Source organism: Nycticebus coucang, chromosome 18 (genome assembly GCF_027406575.1).
Source record: "Nycticebus coucang isolate mNycCou1 chromosome 18, mNycCou1.pri, whole genome shotgun sequence".
NCBI classification, from domain to species: domain Eukaryota; kingdom Metazoa; phylum Chordata; class Mammalia; order Primates; family Lorisidae; genus Nycticebus; species Nycticebus coucang.
The window spans coordinates 75,282,936-75,302,155 of record NC_069797.1 but is presented as its reverse complement, the minus strand read 5'-3'; the positions used below and the strand labels follow the sequence as shown (position 1 = coordinate 75,302,155).

At 49.9% G+C, this 19,220-nt stretch overlaps 2 protein-coding genes across 6 annotated transcripts in view; both read left to right on the top strand.

Moving 5' to 3' along the window:
- Positions 1-48: 48 nt before the first annotated feature.
- On the top strand, positions 49-11,625 carry JMJD6 (jumonji domain containing 6, arginine demethylase and lysine hydroxylase). 3 transcript variants are annotated; one of them, XR_008375511.1, is made up of 7 exons: positions 49-485; positions 991-1,379; positions 1,852-2,138; positions 3,345-3,480; positions 3,863-3,956; positions 4,698-4,836; positions 5,680-5,807. XR_008375511.1 is itself a non-coding variant. In XM_053568761.1 (7 exons), exons 1-7 carry the CDS (start codon positions 357-359, stop codon positions 6,428-6,430), a joined length of 1,239 nt encoding a protein of 412 aa, XP_053424736.1. In that variant the 5' UTR covers positions 49-356; the 3' UTR covers positions 6,431-11,625. The 3 variants fall into 3 exon arrangements, 2 of the variants coding, with proteins under 2 accessions (XP_053424736.1, XP_053424737.1); XM_053568761.1 differs by lacking the exon at positions 3,863-3,956 and adding an exon at positions 6,400-11,625; XM_053568762.1 differs by lacking the exon at positions 3,863-3,956 and having other exon boundaries at positions 5,680-6,086.
- Positions 11,626-13,733: 2,108 nt separating this feature from the next.
- Positions 13,734-19,220, top strand: part of MXRA7 (matrix remodeling associated 7) — a 30,195-nt gene continuing 24,708 nt past the window's right edge. For 2 of the 3 annotated variants that reach the window (XM_053568755.1, XM_053568754.1), the window contains exon 1: positions 13,735-14,108. In XM_053568755.1, coding sequence (XP_053424730.1) covers positions 13,791-14,108 — 318 coding nt within the window. In that variant the 5' untranslated portion in view covers positions 13,735-13,790. Of the gene's footprint in view, positions 14,109-19,220 lie in introns of all 3 variants that reach the window. The other variant, XM_053568753.1, reaches the window with a different exon arrangement.

Genomic DNA, 19,220 nt, shown 5'->3' with positions numbered 1-19,220 from the left:
GCGCGCAGCCGGAAGTGGGGGGCAAGCCGGAAGCGCGTGAGGCGGGGCGGGGCGGCCGCAGGCGTGACCTTCCCAACATGGCGGCGGCCGGGCGTGAGTGAGGGCGGGCCCTGGACGCGCCCAGACCAATGGCAAACCGCGAGAGGCGCGGGGGCGGGGAAGACGACAGCCGCATGCCCAACCCGGGGCTCGGGAGGTGGCTGAGGAGTGAATTTTCTGGAAGGCGACTTTAAAGGCGCCAGGCCGGAGCGAAGGGCGTTTTGGTGTCGCCGCCGCCTGGGCCTGGGAGGGGGCGCGTTAGTGGCAGGAAGCGAGCTACGCCGAGGTTGCTGCGGAACCAGCTGGTGACCGGCAGGATGAACCACAAGAGTAAGAAGCGGATCCGCGAGGCCAAGCGGAGTGCGCGGCCGGAGCTCAAGGATTCTCTGGACTGGACGCGGCACAACTATTACGAGAGCTTCTCGCTGAACCCGGCGGCCGTGGTGGTGAGCGGGGCCGGGTTGGGGTCGCGGGGCGGGCACGGGCACCTCCAGCTCCTGCGCGCCTTGCCCAGGGGGCTGCCTTCCTGCTCCGAGCGAGGCTCAGCTGCACCCCGCGGAGCTCCGGGTCTCCGAGGCGCGGATTCCAGGGTGGGTCCCCTTCTTCCCTTGCCGCAGCCGCCACCTGCTTGGGTGACTCCTTCCTGTCTCTTGTTCTCGGATAGAAGGTTGATCGCCCCTGAGCCTTTCAGGTGGCCAGACCGTAGAGTACTGGCAGTCAAGGCCCACGAGTGGGAGATGCAAAGTTCCCTGGCCTGATAGGGTGGCTCAGGGTGCGAAATGCCCACAGACGCGCAAGGGCCTTCCTGTACCCCACCCCCACCCCTGGAGGAGCCAGAACTAGAATCTGGCTCCTTAGGTATGCTACTGGTAATTGACCTAGCGGGACAACCTGTCTGCCACTGGACTTCTTTTTTTTTTAAACTGGAGTGGTCTTTTCTGATTCCCTCAGGATAACGTGGAAAGGGCAGATGCTTTACAGCTGTCTGTGGAAGAGTTTGTGGAGCGATATGAAAGGCCTTACAAGCCCGTAGTTCTGCTCAATGCCCAAGAGGGCTGGTCTGCACAGGAGAAGTGGACTCTGGAACGCCTGAAAAGGAAATACCGGAACCAGAAGTTTAAGTGTGGTGAGGATAATGATGGCTACTCGGTGAAGATGAAGATGAAATACTACATTGAGTACATGGAGAGTACGCGAGATGACAGCCCCCTTTACATCTTTGATAGCAGCTATGGTGAACACCCCAAAAGAAGGAAACTTTTGGAAGACTACAAGGTGCCCAAGTTTTTCACTGATGACCTTTTCCAATATGCAGGGGAGAAGCGGAGGCCCCCTTACAGGTAAAGTATGCTGCAGCCTAGTGGTTAAAAATCTTACCTTGAAGGTATTTGTTAGCTGAGTTCAGTACACTGTCCTTATTTCAAAACGGTGAGTGTTCTCCCTTGGCTACATACACATTGAATTCCCCCTAGGGGGCTTCTGATGCCTGCCTAGGTCTTGATGGGAAAGACCGTGATTTAACTGGTCTGGGTGTCAGAATCCCTGAAAGTTCTGCAGGGGATTGGATTATGCAACTAAAGTTGGACCACTGATCTATAAGGAAAGTCCAGCAATAAATCACATCGGCGGATTTTTTTATTCTGTTAGTGATTAGTTCATACACAATTCACTCAGGGTTTGTGTATACCATAGTTTGTATAGTCACTGAAATAAAGATGATATGATACGTAAAACTAAAAACTTACTATTTTGTGTTGTACGTGTATGCATAATTAAATTAAACTTTACATCTTGGGTGTTTCTGTCCTGTAGGTGGTTTGTAATGGGGCCACCACGCTCTGGAACTGGGATTCACATTGACCCACTGGGAACCAGTGCCTGGAATGCCTTAGTTCAGGGCCACAAGCGCTGGTGCCTGTTCCCAACGAGCACTCCCAGGGAGCTCATCAAGGTGACACGTGAAGAAGGAGGGAACCAGCAGGATGAAGCTATTACCTGGTTTAACGTGATTTATCCCCGGACACAGCTTCCAACCTGGCCACCTGAATTCAAACCCCTGGAAATCCTGCAGAAACCAGGAGAGACTGTCTTTGTACCAGGTACAGATGATCAGAAAGAGAGTATATTTTTTGGATTCAGTATTTTTTCTTTTGGAGCAGAGCATTATTTATAGAGTGAGTCAAAAAAATTCCTTTGCATGCTGCCTGGCAAATGAACTAACTGGTACCCACCTCTGACAATATAGTAGCTGTGTCTTCAACTGCTGGGGAGCTGTTAATATTTCATATAACTAAAACTATTGACAAGCTTTGCTTATGTGAAGATCCTACTTATCTTTGTCCTTGCTAGTTACTTAGTGTCTTTGCATAGAATAGTGTGTGTGGGTGTCTATAAATTGGGTTTCTGATACAGTGTAGCACTGATGGGGTGAGAGGGGAAATAATGATTTAGGGATAGGAGATGGTATCCTACCAGACAACCATGCTTGGTAGGTTAAGCGTATGGATGTGGGGTTATTTAAAGTAGGTACACTCAGGCCGGGTGCAGTGGGTCCACGCCTGGAATCCTAGCATTCTGCAGGCCAAAGTGGGTGGATTGCCTTGAGCTCATAGGTTCAAGACCAGTTTGAGCAAGAGCAAGACTCGTGGCTCAAGGGGCAGAGCGCTGGCCCCGTATACCGGAGGTAGTGGGTTCAAACCCAGCCCTGGCCAAAAACTGTAAAACAAAAACAAAATAAAAATAGCTGGGTATTGTGGCAGGCTCTTATGCTCCTAGCTATTCAGCAGGCTAAGGCAAGAGAATCACTTGAGCCCAAGAGTTTAAGATTGCTGTGAACTGTGACACTATGGCACTTTACCAAGGGTAACAAAGTGAGACTGAAAAATAATAATAATAACGTACCCTCCTCTTAGAAGCTAAAAAAAGTATTTGCCTTGAAGGTTTTGGTCACCGCTTTGGATTAACAGGGATCAGCAAACATTTTCCATGAAGGGCCAGAGAGTATTTTAGGCACTACGAACCGGACTGTATCTGTCATAACATACTTAACTCTGTCCTTGTAGCAAGAAAGCAGCCCTAGATTATATGTAAGTGGACAGGCAAGGCTGTGCTCCAGTAAAACTTTATTTACACAAATAAATCATTTGCAATCCTTGGGTCAAGAGATAGGTTTACGTAAACTCTGTATCAAATCCCCAAGGCTTACCCTTATATGTAGACAGGAAGTCCCAGTTTCTGAAGTTTGTGTTACAGAATGATTATACAAGGACCAAACTCTGTTTAAATGTTTGCTTGTTGGATTTCAGGAGGCTGGTGGCATGTTGTCCTCAATCTTGACACTACTATTGCCATCACCCAGAATTTTGCCAGCAGCACCAACTTCCCTGTTGTATGGCACAAGACGGTAAGAGGGAGACCAAAGTTATCAAGGAAATGGTATAGGTGAGAGGCTTCTGATTTTTCTTATTTTTGCTTTGTTCCAATTCCTACCCCAGAGATAAAATTGAAAGAGTCTGCCACTGTAATGCTGTGTGCTGATTTTAGAGAGATCTGGGAAAACCTGCCAAACCTAATGGGTAGAGGAAAATGGTCTGAGGTCAGGGCTAGATCTCAGGATGTTGCCAGCCTCAAGGTGGAAGGGTAAGACTCTGCATGTGTGATCACAGCCACTCAGTCAAAACATGGTCATCATTGGGATTGTTTCTTATTTTGTTTCATTTGGTTATTTTTCTTACTCAGAAGTATTCCCATTTGAACTTACTACCTTCAGTTCTTGTGAGTGAGGTGACTGCCCTGGAGACTTAGCTCCTCTGTTTATCCACAGAACAGATACAGCACGGGCAGCGGCAGTGCAAGCCACCCTCAGCCACCCCGTGCCACTGTGTCCCAACCCTGACCTGGAGGGACCAGCTCTCGGGGTAAGAGAGGGATTCTGGCTTGTTCAGTGCTCAGCCTCCCTGCTGAGAGGGCCAGCAAGGGTGGTGGCTTCTGTTCTCCCTGAACTCTCGGGCATCTGAGGCCCACTTACCTGGCCCCGTAGATACTGCGTGCTGATATGGTCACTCCAAAGGCCTCATCATACCAGGTCTTTTGTCACTGGTTATGACAGATGCCAGGTTAAGTTCCTGAAGGGGAGGGCTGCTCTTGAAGTCCAGTTCAGTTTTACCTTCCAAGTGAAGAGGGGCTGTCTATTATTTGACACCTCTTATTTCTTACAAACCTGATTGTTTCTACTCCTATAGTTAGAATCTTGCCAACCCCAACTCCAATTATGTGCTGTGGAAAGGAAAAGTTTTTGTTTTTCTTTTTTAATCAGCTAAGAAAGAAACTAGGAAAAGGAACTATTTCTCCCAAGGGAAAAAGACTAAGCCTAACTCAAGGTAATGGTATGGCTGGCTCATTTATGCAGGTGGTAGTAATCACAAGTGTAGCTATTGTGTTGTTTTCTTTGCGGAAAACACATGCAGCATAGTAGGGGGTTTTGTTCCCAGGCTCAGAGTTTTTATGTGTCCTCACCATTACATAGTACCCATTCTGAACTGATACACCTGGTATTTCTAGGTGTTTCTCAGAGATATAGGTCTCAGCTTTGGTGTGTGAGTCCTCCTGTGTGGGTCTTGCTGCCTGTTACTTCACTAAGAAGATTTCTTGCCTCCCAGGATCTTGAAGCAAGAGCACCCTGAATTGGCAGTTCTGGCAGACTCAGTCGACCTTCAGGAGTCCACAGGGATCGCCTCTGACAGCTCCAGTGACTCCTCCAGCTCCTCCAGCTCCAGCTCATCAGACTCCGACTCAGAGGTGGGGCCCTGCTTGTCTGCTCCTCCATGGGTCCTCCAGAGTGCATTTCACCCACAGCTAGTCATGGCTCTTCCTCTCCATCCAGGAAAGAGGATGTAACTTGTTGCCAAAGACCACAGCTGCCACTGTTTCTGCTGAATGGCAAATTTTGCCCATTTTACAGCTTTACACATTATGAAAATTGTTACAGTAACCTTAAGCGGTTTCAGAGGGCATTTGAGGATTTGGTGAAGTGAATAGCCCCAGGTCACACCTAGCAAACAGCAGGGTTAGGATCCAAACTCTCAGTCCTCTGACCTCAGAGTTCTCACAAGGAATTTTCTCTGTGCATGGTAAACTATAAGCCTAGAAACTCAGCAAATCCAGTGACCTGCTTAAAGGTATAGCATTAATATCAGGAAAGAGGGTCCTATATCTCTCACAGATGAAATTTCTCTTAACTTCTCATAATATCTTCATTAAGTGTTCTCTCGTGTGAGAGAGGAGTTTTATCTACACTTGCATACCAAGCTCTGTGCTGGTAGAGTGAAATTTCATAATGCAATTTTAGGATGCTAACTATAAAATATTTTTATAGTGGGTGTCTTGGTTTCAAACAAATAACCTTTCCATTAGAGAATAATGGAGGGACGCTTGACGTCTGAGGGAAGGCTAAAATTCTTAGGAAGCCAAAAGCGCCTGAGGAGGTGGATGTTAGACTGCATGTGGAGCTGTCGTAAATGATGGCTGTGCTTCTGGGAGAAAGTGAACGGTGCGTCTGCTATCTTGTAAGGTCAGAGGTTTGTTTAATGAGGAAATGGGTTGCATCATGGCTGAATTCTCGCTTTGTCTCCCCACATCCAGTGTGAGTCAGGGTCTGAAGGTGACGGGACCGTGCACCGCAGGAAGAAGAGGAGGACGTGCAGCATGGTGGGCAACGGGGACACCACCTCCCAGGACGACTGTGTGAGCAAAGAGCGCAGCTCCTCCAGGTGACCAAGCACGGCTGTTGTCTGTGTAGGAGGACATGCTTCCAGCGAGGGGCAGGGCCCACTGAGGGCAGCCTGTCTGCTCCTGCAAACAGGAGGGCTGACAAAAGCCAGAGAATGAGGACGCCCTGGGACCCTGAATCTATTCACTTAGCGTTTGCTACAGTAGCTTTCTTTGCTACCAGTGCAGATAGACCTGGTTTGTTTTATGCATAAAGGCAAGAGTATGTGAATGGTGCCAAGAAAACCCTTACATTATTTAATAAAAATTGAATCCATTTTATATCTTGGAAATGTTCTTCCTTTGAGAATACCAGAACCTCCCTTGTTGCGCTGCTCTGTGTGGTAGCCTTGGGGGAAAGCAGTGACTCCTGGTGCACATCCACGACAGTGGCCTGGTTGTTAGAGCAGCACAGGGGGTCTAATAGAAACATCCCCCAGCGCCTTCTGAAGAACCCAAGGTGTGGCCTCTGGCTCTTTCTCTGTTTGCCATTGCTGCTTTGAATGCTCAGGCCAAATCAGGCAATAGCAAAGATCTCCACACTTTTATAAAATCTCAAATCAAGCCTCCATGTTTTGCTTTTATTTTTTGAAGGAAGAGTCAATCTAAAGAAGTTAAAACTTAAAAATCCGGGCACAATAATGTCTCCCAGTCTTGAAGATGGCAGTGCTGAAGGACGAGAGTGCTGTGCCACCTGTGGGACTGGCTGCAGCAACACGTGCCTTGATGCTTAGTGGAGCAGCCCTGAAAACCGTGCCACAAGAGGCCCCGGAGCCAGTGCCTGCTGCAGTGCTTCTGGCAGCATTCCCGATCTCACACAAGATGGTGCCAAAATTCCAGAAGTTCACTTGGCCAGACTGGGATGCCGGTCCGTCCTCCCACGGCCAAGCAGTCCCTTGGGCTGCAGATGCTGAGGCATTTACACCTGAACAGAAGTGCAGAACACTGAAGGTTGCTTTGAGACTTGTTTTCTATATCATCAGGAAACCAATATACAGCTGCATCCCCATGGTCCTCATCACAAAGAAATTCAGTTGCAACTGTGAAGCCTGGAGTTCCACTGTCCTCTGTTAACGTTGATCAGCCTTTGTTCTCAGAGATCACACTACACAGGGCATTGGCCACCTTGTCATCCCAGCGCTTTCTGAACTACAAAGTAACCCCGTAATCGGGAAGACTGGAACAGCATTCATTTCTCAGTTCAAGATGATTACCACTTTTTCTGAAAGGACACCCTACTTGACAATGAAGGGGTTCATTGCCCAAAGCCTCCCATGTGCTACAAAGCTTCCAAAAGCTGGCCGTGAAATTCAGACTTCTCTCCAAACTGAACAAAAGTCACTCACCATGCATGGCACTCTTCTCACACTTAATTGTTCACCGGTTACCCATAATAAACTTGGCCTAGCAAAGTTCCCAAAACTATGGAAAGTAGAAAAAGCAAAGGAGACCAGACACTCAGAGACTGTCAGTCTGGGAAGGACAACCTCAGAACTATTGCTGATTCAGATACTGAAATAGGAATTTCAAAAACTCCCATCAAGAGGAAAAAGCTCAAGGCTGCCAGTGAAGAAGCAAATTTGTAAAGTGACCCAACAAGAAATCGAGCCAGCAATCAAGCGTAGATGTTGTATTTCGTGGATGCCTTGACTGAATCTGCGCAAGCCAATCCATCCAGTTAATCAAAACAAAAATCAATAAGATAATCTGTTTACAAGGACCTGCCCTCTTCCTGGGCACCTATCAGGCTCATGGTGAAGTTTGTTTACTGTCCACATGCATCTAGGGTCTTTAAGTGCCAGAGGTCCCTATTGGATGTGCTGGCTGAAGTGTTGAGAGGTGGGAGGAGGATAGTGACAGACTGAAGTTGGTAGGCCTGTGACTACCTGCAGTCTTTGCTGCCTGATGTTCCTGTTCTGATCCATCTGTGAGTAGTAAGTGTTTAAGAAAATGCATTAGGAAAGTTCAGGACCCACGTTCCTTTCTGTCCTCTGTGGTCAAGCTGGAACTTCGCAGGGAAATTAGATGTCTTATTCAAGTGAATTGATCAGACCAGAAGGTGCACTTCTCAGGCCTGGTTGTCCTCTTCACAGCCATACGTAGAGTTCGCTCCTTGCCCTTTAAGTTGTTTCTCTTATTACAGACCTAGATCTATACTTGATGTGTCAGTCATGTGTAAGAAAAATGTTTTAGAAAAAGCCCTGCCATTACTTCACATGGGATCCTGTTTTTTTTTTTTTTTTAGAGACAGTCTCACTTTGTCACCCTCGGTAGGGTGCCATGGCCTCACAGCTCACAGCAACCTCCAGCTCTTGGGCTTAAGCGATTCTCTTGCCTCAGCCTCTTGAGTAGCTGGGACTACAGGCGCCCGCCACAATGCCCGGCTATTTTTTGTTGCAGTTTGGCCGGGGCCGGGTTTGAACCCGCCACCCTCAGTATGTGGGGCCGGCGCCCTACCCGCTGAGCCACAGGCGCCGCCCAGGATCCTGTTTTTAACATTACCATCCAGCTCTGCACCCAGCTGTGCTGTCTACGTGCTGAGTACGGCAGTTAGACTTCCGTGGCAGGATAAGGGACACTTGTGGAGGCCACGCTGAGCAAATAAAGAAGACTCGCCTGAGATGGCTTCAGTGTAAGCGGGTGGCGTGGCAGCCACCCAACTCAGTTCTCATGTCTTCTGCTGCCCAACCTTCTCCTCTGCCTTTGCATTTGGATGTTCCTTCTCTGGTTCAAGTTCCTATCTCAGCCAAATGCTATTTTTACTGCTAAGAATAGATACCAAGAAGTGTAAAAGCCTGGCAGCTCAGTCAAACACTAATGCTAACAGTTACGTCGGGTAAGAAAGGTCTATGCTGTCTCCTTGAAAACCACCCTGGTGGGCCACAAGGCTGGAGGGCGTGATCCTTTTAGCACCGTGTATACATTACTTGCCCAAGTTAAGGAAGGAGCTCCTACCTTTCACAGAGGTGGCCGTCCTTGTGCAAGCAGAGACTCTGAGAGTGGCGAGGGGAGACTTTGATCTGTGTGAGCCTACGACATGTCAGAAGTACTGTAAGTGCCACCCTCTGGTGTGTCACGATCAGTCCCAAAACTCATTTGGGGGCAGTGACCTACCACCATCACCCACTGCTTAGCCCTGTCTCAGGGTTCTTCCCCTTTCTCCACAGAGAGATTGTGAAATGGCAGGGTTATTTTTGTGTGGCTTATTTTGCTGGGGGAACTGGAGGGGTGACACATTTGGGGTTTTTGTTTACCTACAGAGAATGTGTTCCTACCACAGAACTTAAATTGTGAATAGGGCCAAGTTCTTTTTTTTTTTTTTTTTTTTTAAGTTTTTGACCTTTATTTCTGATCTCTAGGGCCAAGTTCTAACAGATGGGCGTTTCCTGCTTGTCTGACCTGCAGACATTAAGTGTTACATGCAAGAGATAAATTCACAGGTGGGATTTATAGTGTTTGGGGTCTGATGATAACTTCTAAATAACTAGTGTGAATATTTGGGGATTGACCAGCAGATTACATCTCTTGTACTCTTCGTTCACCTGCTTGCCTTAATCTGTCCCTAAATTCAACTAAATTTAAATAAAAAATAAGAGCGAGGTTGTCAAGAGCCATGCCCACACAGAAGTAACATCTTGGGATGGAGTGTGAATAAAGGGCTTAGAAGCCAGGTAGGAGAAGGAACCTGTCATGGTAGCGTTGCAGAGGAAGAGAGCAGCACATGTGGGTGAGTCAGGATTAGTGATGCCTCTCAAATACCACTGAAAACAGGTGAGACCAGGGAATCCAGGCCTCTGCCCAGCGTTACCTTACTAGCAGGCAAATTGTCATTTCCTGGCACTGGGTCATGTGCTTTACTCTAGATGGCAGCTTGTCCGTTTTGTCTTTGTTCAGTTTTCTCTATTCTGAAATGCCGACCCGTGGCTGGGCTGGTGGGAGAACTTCCACAGCCTTTCTCCAGCGGTGCCCCTCACTCCACCTGCTGAGGAGGGGGGGTGCTGCTCTCCCTCCTCCCTACAGGGCCCAGTATGTGTTTGAATCTGAGTAAAGTATGATCTCTGGGTAGTACTATCTGAGTGGTGTTCCTCCTGTTAAAAGACTTCTTGCAGTCTTCAAAAGCTTTTTTCTTTTTCCCACTACTGCTACTGGGCTGTCACCCTTGACCTTATCGTCCTCTCAATTGCATACCAACCACTACTTGAATTTAGAATAAAAAGCTACCCAAGAAAGGTTGATTGCCACCAGGGGGCGTAATGAGATCATTGTCAGTGGCCTGGGTGGTGGAGGAGAAGTTTGAATTTTGAAGATTAGCCACCCAGTTTTCTTTCTCCAGATGCTAAACATTCCTGATTGCTGAACAGTATCCAGAAATAAGAAACCTACCCCATCTGACAGGCCCCAGAGTCCTCTCTCTTGAAAGTATCTGTTTGGCTCCTGCAACCCCATAAGTTAACAGTGCCCTATCTGTTCTAGTTAGGCCAGGCTTCCAACACCCCACACACACTGTGGGCTGGCCAAGCACTCCTGTATGGAAGCGAGCAGAAAGGAGGTGGGGAAACCTTGTGTAGGAAAGGAGTGGATAGTGGCCAGGTGATTGGATAGGGTAGGCCCACCTCTTCAGCAGTAACTCCTATTCCTGCCTGGCGTGAGCTACTCCTTTGAATGGTGTCAATAGTGGTCAAGTGAGGGTTACAACATCAAACTTTTCGGAGTTTATTCTCCAAGATAACAGCGAATCTTTAAAACCAAAGCGCTGGGTCTTGGGAGGAGGGTCTTAGAAACTTCTTTTTTTTTTTGTGGTTTTTGGCCGGGGCTAGGTTTGAACCCACCACCTCTGGCATATGGGACCCGCGCCCTACTCCTTGAGCCACAGGCGCCGCCCGATCAGAAACTTCTGATAGGAGAAAGACAGACATGACTGGGGGACCCAGGACATCAGGAGAGCCCTGAGTCTTTGGGAATGAGGCATCACCATCAGCTGAAGAATTGAGTGCTGCACACAGGTGCCTCTGTAGTTGTAAGTAGTACTGGGAAGAGGGAACAGCCATTGTAAACAGGGATGTGCATTTCCACCAGAAAAGGAAATACAGACCTTACTAAATGCAGTTTTATTAGAGCTTCATGAAAGAACATAATTAACATAGCTGTATAATTAGTTCATGACTTTTTTGTAAAGATCTGGGATGCTGCTGGTGCACATGCTTTACAAACTAGTTTAACTAGAGTCTCAGCCTTAGTTTAGGACTTTAGACGAGTACGAGATGAAACAGGAGTTGTGCAGTGTGCAGTAAGTATTGTAAAAATTGTTGTCTAGGAGGTTGGCGTTTAAGGACTAGGTTATGTGCAGTATTTCTGCAAATAAGTTGTTTCTGACTTGTGTGCTGACAATGCTAGCGGGCTCACAGTACAGTCTGGTTTCTTCTGTATTCCTCCACTCCGTGCCTTTGTCCATATGTTAACACTGATGTTACCTTGTATACAGCAACACTAGGTGAACTAGGAGTGTCCCAAGGTGGTGGCTCTCGACTTTGTCTCCTTGTTAGTTGAAAAACTGGGCTCGGGTAGCCTCTTCTGGATCTCCCTGGGGGAGAACTTGCCTGGCCTGTTGTCTCCACAGTGACTGGACACTACAGAAGAACCAGGACCGTCCTCTGAGCATTCGCACCTCCCGTGGTCGTCAAATAGAACTCTGAGCAGTCTTCTAGTTCTCCGTTTTTTCTGCGTCCGTCTAGCTATGGGGTGGGTCTGCCATGGGATTGGTATTTTTAACTTTCACTTGGATGAAACTTGTTCATTTTAAATAAAGCAACTGGATTTGGAGTTGTGTTTCTCACATCATTTTGTTCTTGTTTCTCAATGGAAAGTTGGTAGAATATATTTTGTTAGCAGAACAAGACCTTTTACAAATTTGCTTTAAAGCAGTGGGGCCAGGAGACAGAAATAAGGCCCAAACGTTGGTGGAAAGTTCCACACTGGTTAACAGCCGCAGCCTATAGATAAACCTTAATACACATGTTCTAGTTCGAGGCCCCTTTTCATCAAACGCCACCACAAGGAAAGGTAGGTCCTCCCTGACTATGTGAAGCCGCGGTACTGAGCGCCCCCTGCTGCTGGGAGCCCTGAATGTAGGACGCAGCAGCAATTGGGAAGCCCAGAGCCTGGGTCTAACTGCCAGATAAAGATAAGCGCTCCCAGGGTGGCGCCTGTGGCTCAGTGAGCAGGGCGCCGGCCCCATATGCCGAGGGTGGCGGGTTCAAACCCAGCCCCAGCCAAACTGCAAGGAAAAAAATAGCCGGGCGTTGTGGCGGGCGCCTGTAGTCCCAGCTACTTGGGAGGCTGAGGCAGGAGAATTGCCTAAGCCCAGGAGTTGGAGGTTGCTGTGAGCTGTGTGACGCCACGGCACTCTACCGAGAAAGTGAAACTCTGTCTCTACAAAAAAAAAAGATAAGCGCTCCCAGCTGGTGTCTTGGTTTGCATCAGAGATTGGCCCTGGCTCTCTAATTCTCCCCCAAAAATGTAATAAGTGCATCCTAAGCAAAAACTGGAACCTCTTTTTATTTTTACAATAGGGCTATGCTATGGTACCTACCAAACTTTGCCCACCCCATATCTATTTAAAATAACTTTTTTTTTTTTTTTTTAGACAGCCTCAAGCTGTCCCCCTGGGTAGAGTGCTTTGGCATCACAGCTCACAGCAACCTCCAACTCCTGGGCTCAAGCGAGTCTCCTGCCTCCACCTCCCAAGTAGCTGGGACCACAAGCGCCTGCCATTTTTTGGTTGCAGCCGTGGTTGTTTGGTGGGCCGGGGCTGGATTCAAACCTGCCAGCTCAGGTGTATGTGGCTGGCCCCTTAGCCGCTTGAGTCACGGGCGCTGAGCCTAAAATAACTAATTCTTTAAAGGCTAGGTGCGGTGGTTCATGCCTGCCAGCACTCTGGGAGGCTGAGGCAGGTGGATTGCTTGAGCTCAGGAGTTTGAGACCAGCCTGAGTAAGAGTAAGACCCCATCTCTACTAAAAACAAAAATTAGCCGGCTGTTGTAGCGCATGCCCATAGTCCCAGCTACTTGAGAAGGCGAGGCTAGAGGATCGCTTGAGCCGAGGCCACCTCACTCAACCCAGAGCACCGAGTGAGACTGTCTCAAAAAATAAAATAATAAAATAACTAAGGAAGTGGGTGGGGAGTGGTAGGGAATATGCTTTTGGTTACAACACCTTTGTCTCAGCCTTACGGGGTTCAGCAGCAGAACCCTGGAGAAACAGAAAACAGCAGTAGCCGGTTTCCCTCCTCCGACCCTCCCACCCTGCATACATTCCATAATTGTGCAAAAGAAAGGGAAAGCCGGTCGGGGAAATAGTGCTGACCCAAAGGACCCTGAGCTGAACTCCAGAAACAGTTTTGGGGGAGTGGAGGCAGCCAGAGAAAGGTGAGGCTTTAGTTGAAAGCTGCTGGCCTCTGGCCGGAAGCGGGCATTCACCGGGTTCTGGGGGTGTCCCCTGCGCATAGCAGCCAGGCGACCGTCAGGAATAAAGGCTCTTGACCTGTTTGTAAAAACGGCAGTGGCTGAGCCTAACCGGGCTGCCTGGTTGTCGTTGTTGGCTTCAGTGGACCTGCGGCTGTGTCTCTCAGCATCCCCCAACTAGAGCTTATTTTTCCAAAACGCACTAAGATGAACAACTGTGTATAGAGCTAAAATGGTGCTGAGAGAGGGCAACCTACGGGCACCTGAGTAATTCATGTTCCAAACTCGTTTTCAAACCAAGTCTAAGCTTAAATTGTGTCCCAAAGCGTCAGGCCTGCAGGGGTCGGCCTCCTGCGCTTCCGGAGGGGTCGGAGACCTTGTCCATCACGCCGGCCTGTGAGTCACCCTCCCCACCGGGGGCTGGAACGTGCCGGGGCGGAGAGCAGCGGGGGCTCCGCCCCAGGGCGGGGCGCGGAGGGCTCCCTCGGGGTCCCCGCAGGCCGGCACTCGAGCGGCCAAGGCGCGATGGAGGCGCCGGCGGAGCTGCTGGCCGCGCTGCCTGCGCTGGCCACCGTGCTGGCGCTACTGATCGCCTGGCTGCTGGTGCGCCGAGGGGCGACCACCGCGAGCCTGGGTCCCTCCCGCGCGCCCCCGGAGCCCGCGCCCCCGGCCGAGGCCAGCAGGGCCCCCGCGCCGCCCAGCCCCTGCGCCCCGGAGCCGGCGGCCGCGCCGGCAGGGCCTGGGGAGCCTGAGGAGCCCGCGGAGCCGGGAGAGCCCGAGGGGCCGGGGGAGCCCACAGCTGCTCCAGTCGAGGCGGAGGAGCGGGCGGCGGAGGCGAGGCAGGTATGCACCGGGGTCCTCCCGCGCCCTCCCCTCCCCGGGGGTCCGGCTCGCTGCGTGGCTTCGGCCGCCGCGTCTTCTCCGCAGAGCCGGGGAGCACGGGCCGAGCCTCCAAGACGAGCTGCCCGACAGAGCCTGCAGCCGGCAGGAAATGAAGGTCCTAGCTTGTTAAGTCTCAGCCGGCGAACTCGCCTTCGTCCCCTAAAAAGTGAAGCCGAGGGAGGGGCCTGTTGGAGTTTGTTTGGCGATGTTCCCCTTTCCCTCCGCTCCTCGCCCAGGGCGGCTCCGCAGCGTCGTGGCTTCCAGGCCTCAAGACTAGGGCTTGGAATTCTGCTCCACACCCTCCGCAACCCCTCCCGCCCGCCGGTCCCCAAATCCACGTGCATGTGGCTTATTTCAAGGTCTGCATTGAGAGTTGTCTTGATATTGGGAAAATGGTACTTTGAGGAATGGAAGAAAGGAAGAAGGAAAGCTGCCTTTTATTTCCAAGCCAGTTTGAAAGACAGATTCCAGAGTCGATATTGTGGAATTTTGTGAAGCCACAGAATGGGACTGAAAGAAAAGGCACTAGATGTGGCCATCATTGTTACTGTAGTGTTCAAGCTGCACATGGCTTTGGCACATCTCCTGCTACCCACCCCCACCCCTGGGTTGCAGATAGGCCTGGGCCTACCAGGCCTAAAGGATGCAGGACAAAGCCCTCTAGGAGCCAGCTGGACACCCCCCAACCCCGCCCTCCCTGCCCCTGCCCCAGGCCTACCCTCAGCTCTCTGGCAGCTCTGCCCTGGCCATACTGTCTGGCTTCAGGATGTCCTTCGTCCCTTCATCCCTCCATCCCTCCACCCCATACACTCTTTCTGCTGCATTCCGTTAGATTGGACACCTGCTTGCCCATGTCCCTTGGCTAATCCAGGCCAGCACCTCAAGTCTCAAGTCAGATAATAACGCCTTGTTGTTACTTCTGAGCTCCTCCTGGAAGGGAGGAGACCCAGGAAGTGAGAACTGTGAGATGCTGCTTTGGCCAAGGTGTCAGTGTCTGTGGATGTCCACTCTGTCCTGTGCTGGACACAATGGGTTACCCTGGGGAGAAGCCCTTTGGGTGGGGAAGGGGACGCAGGCAGGCTGGGCTCAGATACATTTCTCTTGGCTAAGTGTGCCAGACCTCCTGTGAGCAGGTGCTTTGCTTAACAAGTGGGTGACTAATTGTCATTGGAGTAGGTTCTCCCCTTTAACAGGAAGCTGAACTTGGCTACAGGGGAACCCTGAGCCTGCTGTTCTTTTGTGGGGAGGCTTGCTGACCTCCCGGGTTGATGGCAGGTGGGGTTTGGACATGTGCTGATGTGTTATGTTTGCTCCCATATTTGGGATTCCTGCCTGCCTGGCGGCTCATGGGAACTGGTGCAGGGACTACTCTCAGGCCTCTGCTGCTCTTAATCAGTTTGCATGTTGGCCCTTTATCCCCCAGCAGCAGGTTCTAGATTGAAGCTCAGACTGTGGTAACCAGTCCTAGCTTGATCCTCTGGGGTGCAACAGTAAAGAACTCTCTATAGGGCTTTTGGGTGTGCTCCCCCATGTGATATCCGAAATAATGGGGGAGGCCCTCAAATTGATTTGCCTGTCTGGGTAAATTCACATCCTCTGAAGTGAACGGGTGTTTTGAAGGACAAGGCACATTATGAGGAGTTCACGTGCCAGGCAACCCTGACGATGCTGCCGGAGAGGATGACTTGAGACTTGTGTCTTCTCCCCTCCAGCAGCGCTCTGTCCTGAGAGAATCCACCCAACCGGAGAATTCAGTTTAAATCAGTCTCTTTCTTTGGAGCTCAGGTCCTCAGCCCTTCCTGAGCTGGCCAGCCCTTCCTCAACTCCTGCATGCAAATATTAAGTCAGGTGCTGTGGGGGACACAGATGCCATAGTGTCTTCTCCCCACCCCCACCAATGATGGAATTCACCAAAGAAGCTGCTTAGAAATTGCTTTGAAGTCGATTCTGGCGTTTCCAAGAGCTTTCAGTGCTGCTGGTCACTCTGCCTGAGCCTGGAGGACAGCTGGCAAGAAGGCCCCTGGGGAATGTAGCTCAAGTTGGGTTTGGGAGGCTGGGGTGAAGCCCCCTGCCAGCCTCCTTCATTGTACTCCGGGAGGGAGGACAATTCCACCTGCTATAAGTGGGAGTCACTGCCCCAGCACCAGCTGGGCTGTGCTTCACTCACCTCTCACCTCCCTCTTTGTTTTCCATTAACTGCTTCCCTCCTAATCCAATCCTCCTCTCTCCCAGCAAGACCTGGGCCAGCTAGGGCAGCTGCCGCCTCCGACTCACAAAGCTGATTATTGAGAAGGATCTGACTCCGGGGAAGCAGCCCTCAGCTGCTGCTGGGGATCACTGAGGAAGCATCCCAGAGGTGCTGGGCGCTCTTGGTGGCCAAGGACAAAGTGGTGGGGAGGGTCCATTTATGGACAGAGGCCCTGAGAGCAGATGGAGAAAACCAGGATGAGACTGATTGAGGTCGGTGGCAGAATGAGATAGTTAGGACCTTTTCACCGTTCTCCTAGGGATGGGTGAGGGGTGGGCCACAGAGGAAACCTCTCAGGAACGCCCCACTCCCTCAAGGAATGATGAGCAGACAATCAAGAACAAGGGCTGCTCCCTTTTAAAACCAGGAAGCAGGCCGGGTGCAGTGGCTCAGGCCTGTAATCCTCCCAGCACTCTGGGAAGCCGAAGTGGGTGGATTGCTTGAGCTCACAAGTTCAAGACCAGCCTGAGCAAAAGTGAGATGCCCCCCCCCCATCTCTACTAAAAAATAGAAAACTAAAGCAAGAGGATCACTTGAGCCTGAGTTTGAGGTTGCTGTGAGCTGTGATGCCATAGGACTCTACCCAGGGTGACAGCTTGAGACTCTGTCTCAAAAAATAAATAAAACCTGGCTTGGCGCCTGTGGCTCAAACAGCTAAGGTGCCATCCACATACACCTGAGGCTACCTACACCTGAGGTGGCAGGTTCAAATCCAACCCGGGCCCTTCAAACAACAATGATGGCTGCAACCAAAAAATAGCCAGACATTGTGGCGGGCACCTATAGTCCCAGCTACTTGGGAGGCGGAGGCAGGAGACTCACTTGAGCCCAGGAATTGGAGGTTGCTATGACCTGTGATGCTACAGCACTCTACCTAGGGTGACAGCTTGAGGCTCTGTCTCAAAAAAATAAAAAAATAATAAAAATAAAAAATAAAACCTGAGAAGAGAGGCTGAGCGAGGTGGCTCACACCTATAATCCTAACACTCACGAGGATTACAGGGAAGCCGAGGTTGATGGATCGCCTGAGTTCACGAGTTCGAGACCATCATGAACAAGAGCAAGACCCTGTCTCTAAAAATAGCCAGTGTTGTGGTGGGAGCCTGTAGTCCCAGCTACTTGGGAGGCTGAGGCGAGAGGACCACTTGAGCCCAAGAGTTTGAGGTTACTGTGAGCTGTGACACCACAGCACTCTATTAAGGGCAACAAAGTGAGACTCTGTCTCAAAAAAATAAATAAATAAATAAATAAAACTGGGAAGCAGGGCTGTCTCCAGGCTTCTTTGTAGTTGAGCCTCTTACCTAAGGGAGATGTGGATTCCAGCAAAGCTGTGACTGCATGACAGGATTCTAAACAGTGGCTGTGGGCAAAAGGTCAAGGGTCATTTGAAGAGCACTAGAGTTAATTTGCCCTGTGTGTGTCAGGACTCAGCTCACTGCTGGGGTCCTAGCTCCACTCAGAAGCAGAGGAGAGACTTCTCCCCTACTCAGTGTAATGAACCACAACACCAAGTAGGGAGACTCTTCTAGGTTTAACTGAGATTTAGGAAACTAAAGCAACATGACAAGTAAATGCAATCTTGATCCCGAGTTGGAGTCTGGATCAGGGTGGAGGTAGAACTATACTATGAAGGGCATTTTTGGACCCAACTGGGGCTATTATTTATTTATTTTGTTGTTTTTGAGGTGGAGTCTCACTCTTTTGCCCAGCTAAGAGTGCTGTGGTATCATCATACTTCACAGCAATCCCAAACTCCTGGATTCAAGGGATCCTCTTGACTCAGCCTCCCCAGTAGCTGGAACTACAGGCATGTACCACCATGCCTGCCTAGTTTTTTTTATTTTTAGTAGAGATGGGGTCTCACTCTTGCTCAGATTGCTCTTGAACTCCCGGTCTCAGGTGACTCACTGGCCTTTGTCTCCCAGAGTGCTGGGATTTCAGCCATGAGCCACTGTGCCCTGACCTGGGGCTTTCTTTTTTTCTTTTTAAATGAATGGTGTGTTAGATTATATTATTGAATCAACACTGAATTTCTTGTGTGCAATACCAGCATTATAGCTTATGTAAAAATGTCCTTTGGAAGATGCGTGCTGATATATTTAGGGATGACAGGTCATGATTCAAATCGTTACATGTGCGCAAGCACGCACACACGTGGGTGTGGGGAGAGAACTCCAAGCTGGCAAAGTGTTAACAATTGGTAAATCTGGGTAAAGGGTATATGGGTATCTGTCATATTATTCTGTTGACTTTTCTGTATGATAGAATTTTTCAAAATATAATATTGGAAAAAAGAAACCCAGTAGGAAATTTCTGAGGAAAGGGGTTGGTTTGTCAGACCCTTTGGTGGTGTTGGTCTGAGTGGGTGGCATAGCCTCCATCTGTCTGTCCTTGGCCCCAGTTCTCCTAGTTATCCTGCTGTTAGGTCTACCTCGTGTCCCCTGCCCTCACCAGCCTTATTGCCACAAGTGTGTCCTCTGGAAGCCACAGAGACCTCGGCCTTTCCAGAGTGACCGAGGAGTAAGGTGAACCCCTTCCCCATCACCTGCCCTGGCCTTCCCAATGCCAATGTGGTCCTGTCTTTTACCAAAAGTGTGAGGGCTGGATTGGGGCTCTTGTCTTTAGTCAGATTGAGTTGATATTATAACAAAATAGCATAGACTGGGTGGCTTAAATAACAGATTTATTACTTATGGTTTTAGAGGCTGAGAAATCCAAAATCAAGGTGTTGGTAATTCATTTTTTGGTGAGGGCTCTCTTGCTGGCATGCATAGGGGCACCTGCTTGCTGTATCCTTACATGGCAGAGAGAGAGGTGTCTCATCT

Bases quoted from the DNA above. Each gene is read 5' to 3' on its own strand.
- JMJD6 (XM_053568761.1), top strand. From the start codon at position 357: ATGAACCACAAGAGTAAGAAGCGGATCCGCGAGGCCAAGCGGAGTGCG. The intron at 1,380-1,851 runs GTAAAGTATGCT...TCTGTCCTGTAG, and splicing joins AAGCGGAGGCCCCCTTACAG to GTGGTTTGTAATGGGGCCAC. The intron at 3,481-4,697 runs GTGAGAGGCTTC...CTTGCCTCCCAG, and splicing joins TTATCAAGGAAATGGTATAG to GATCTTGAAGCAAGAGCACC.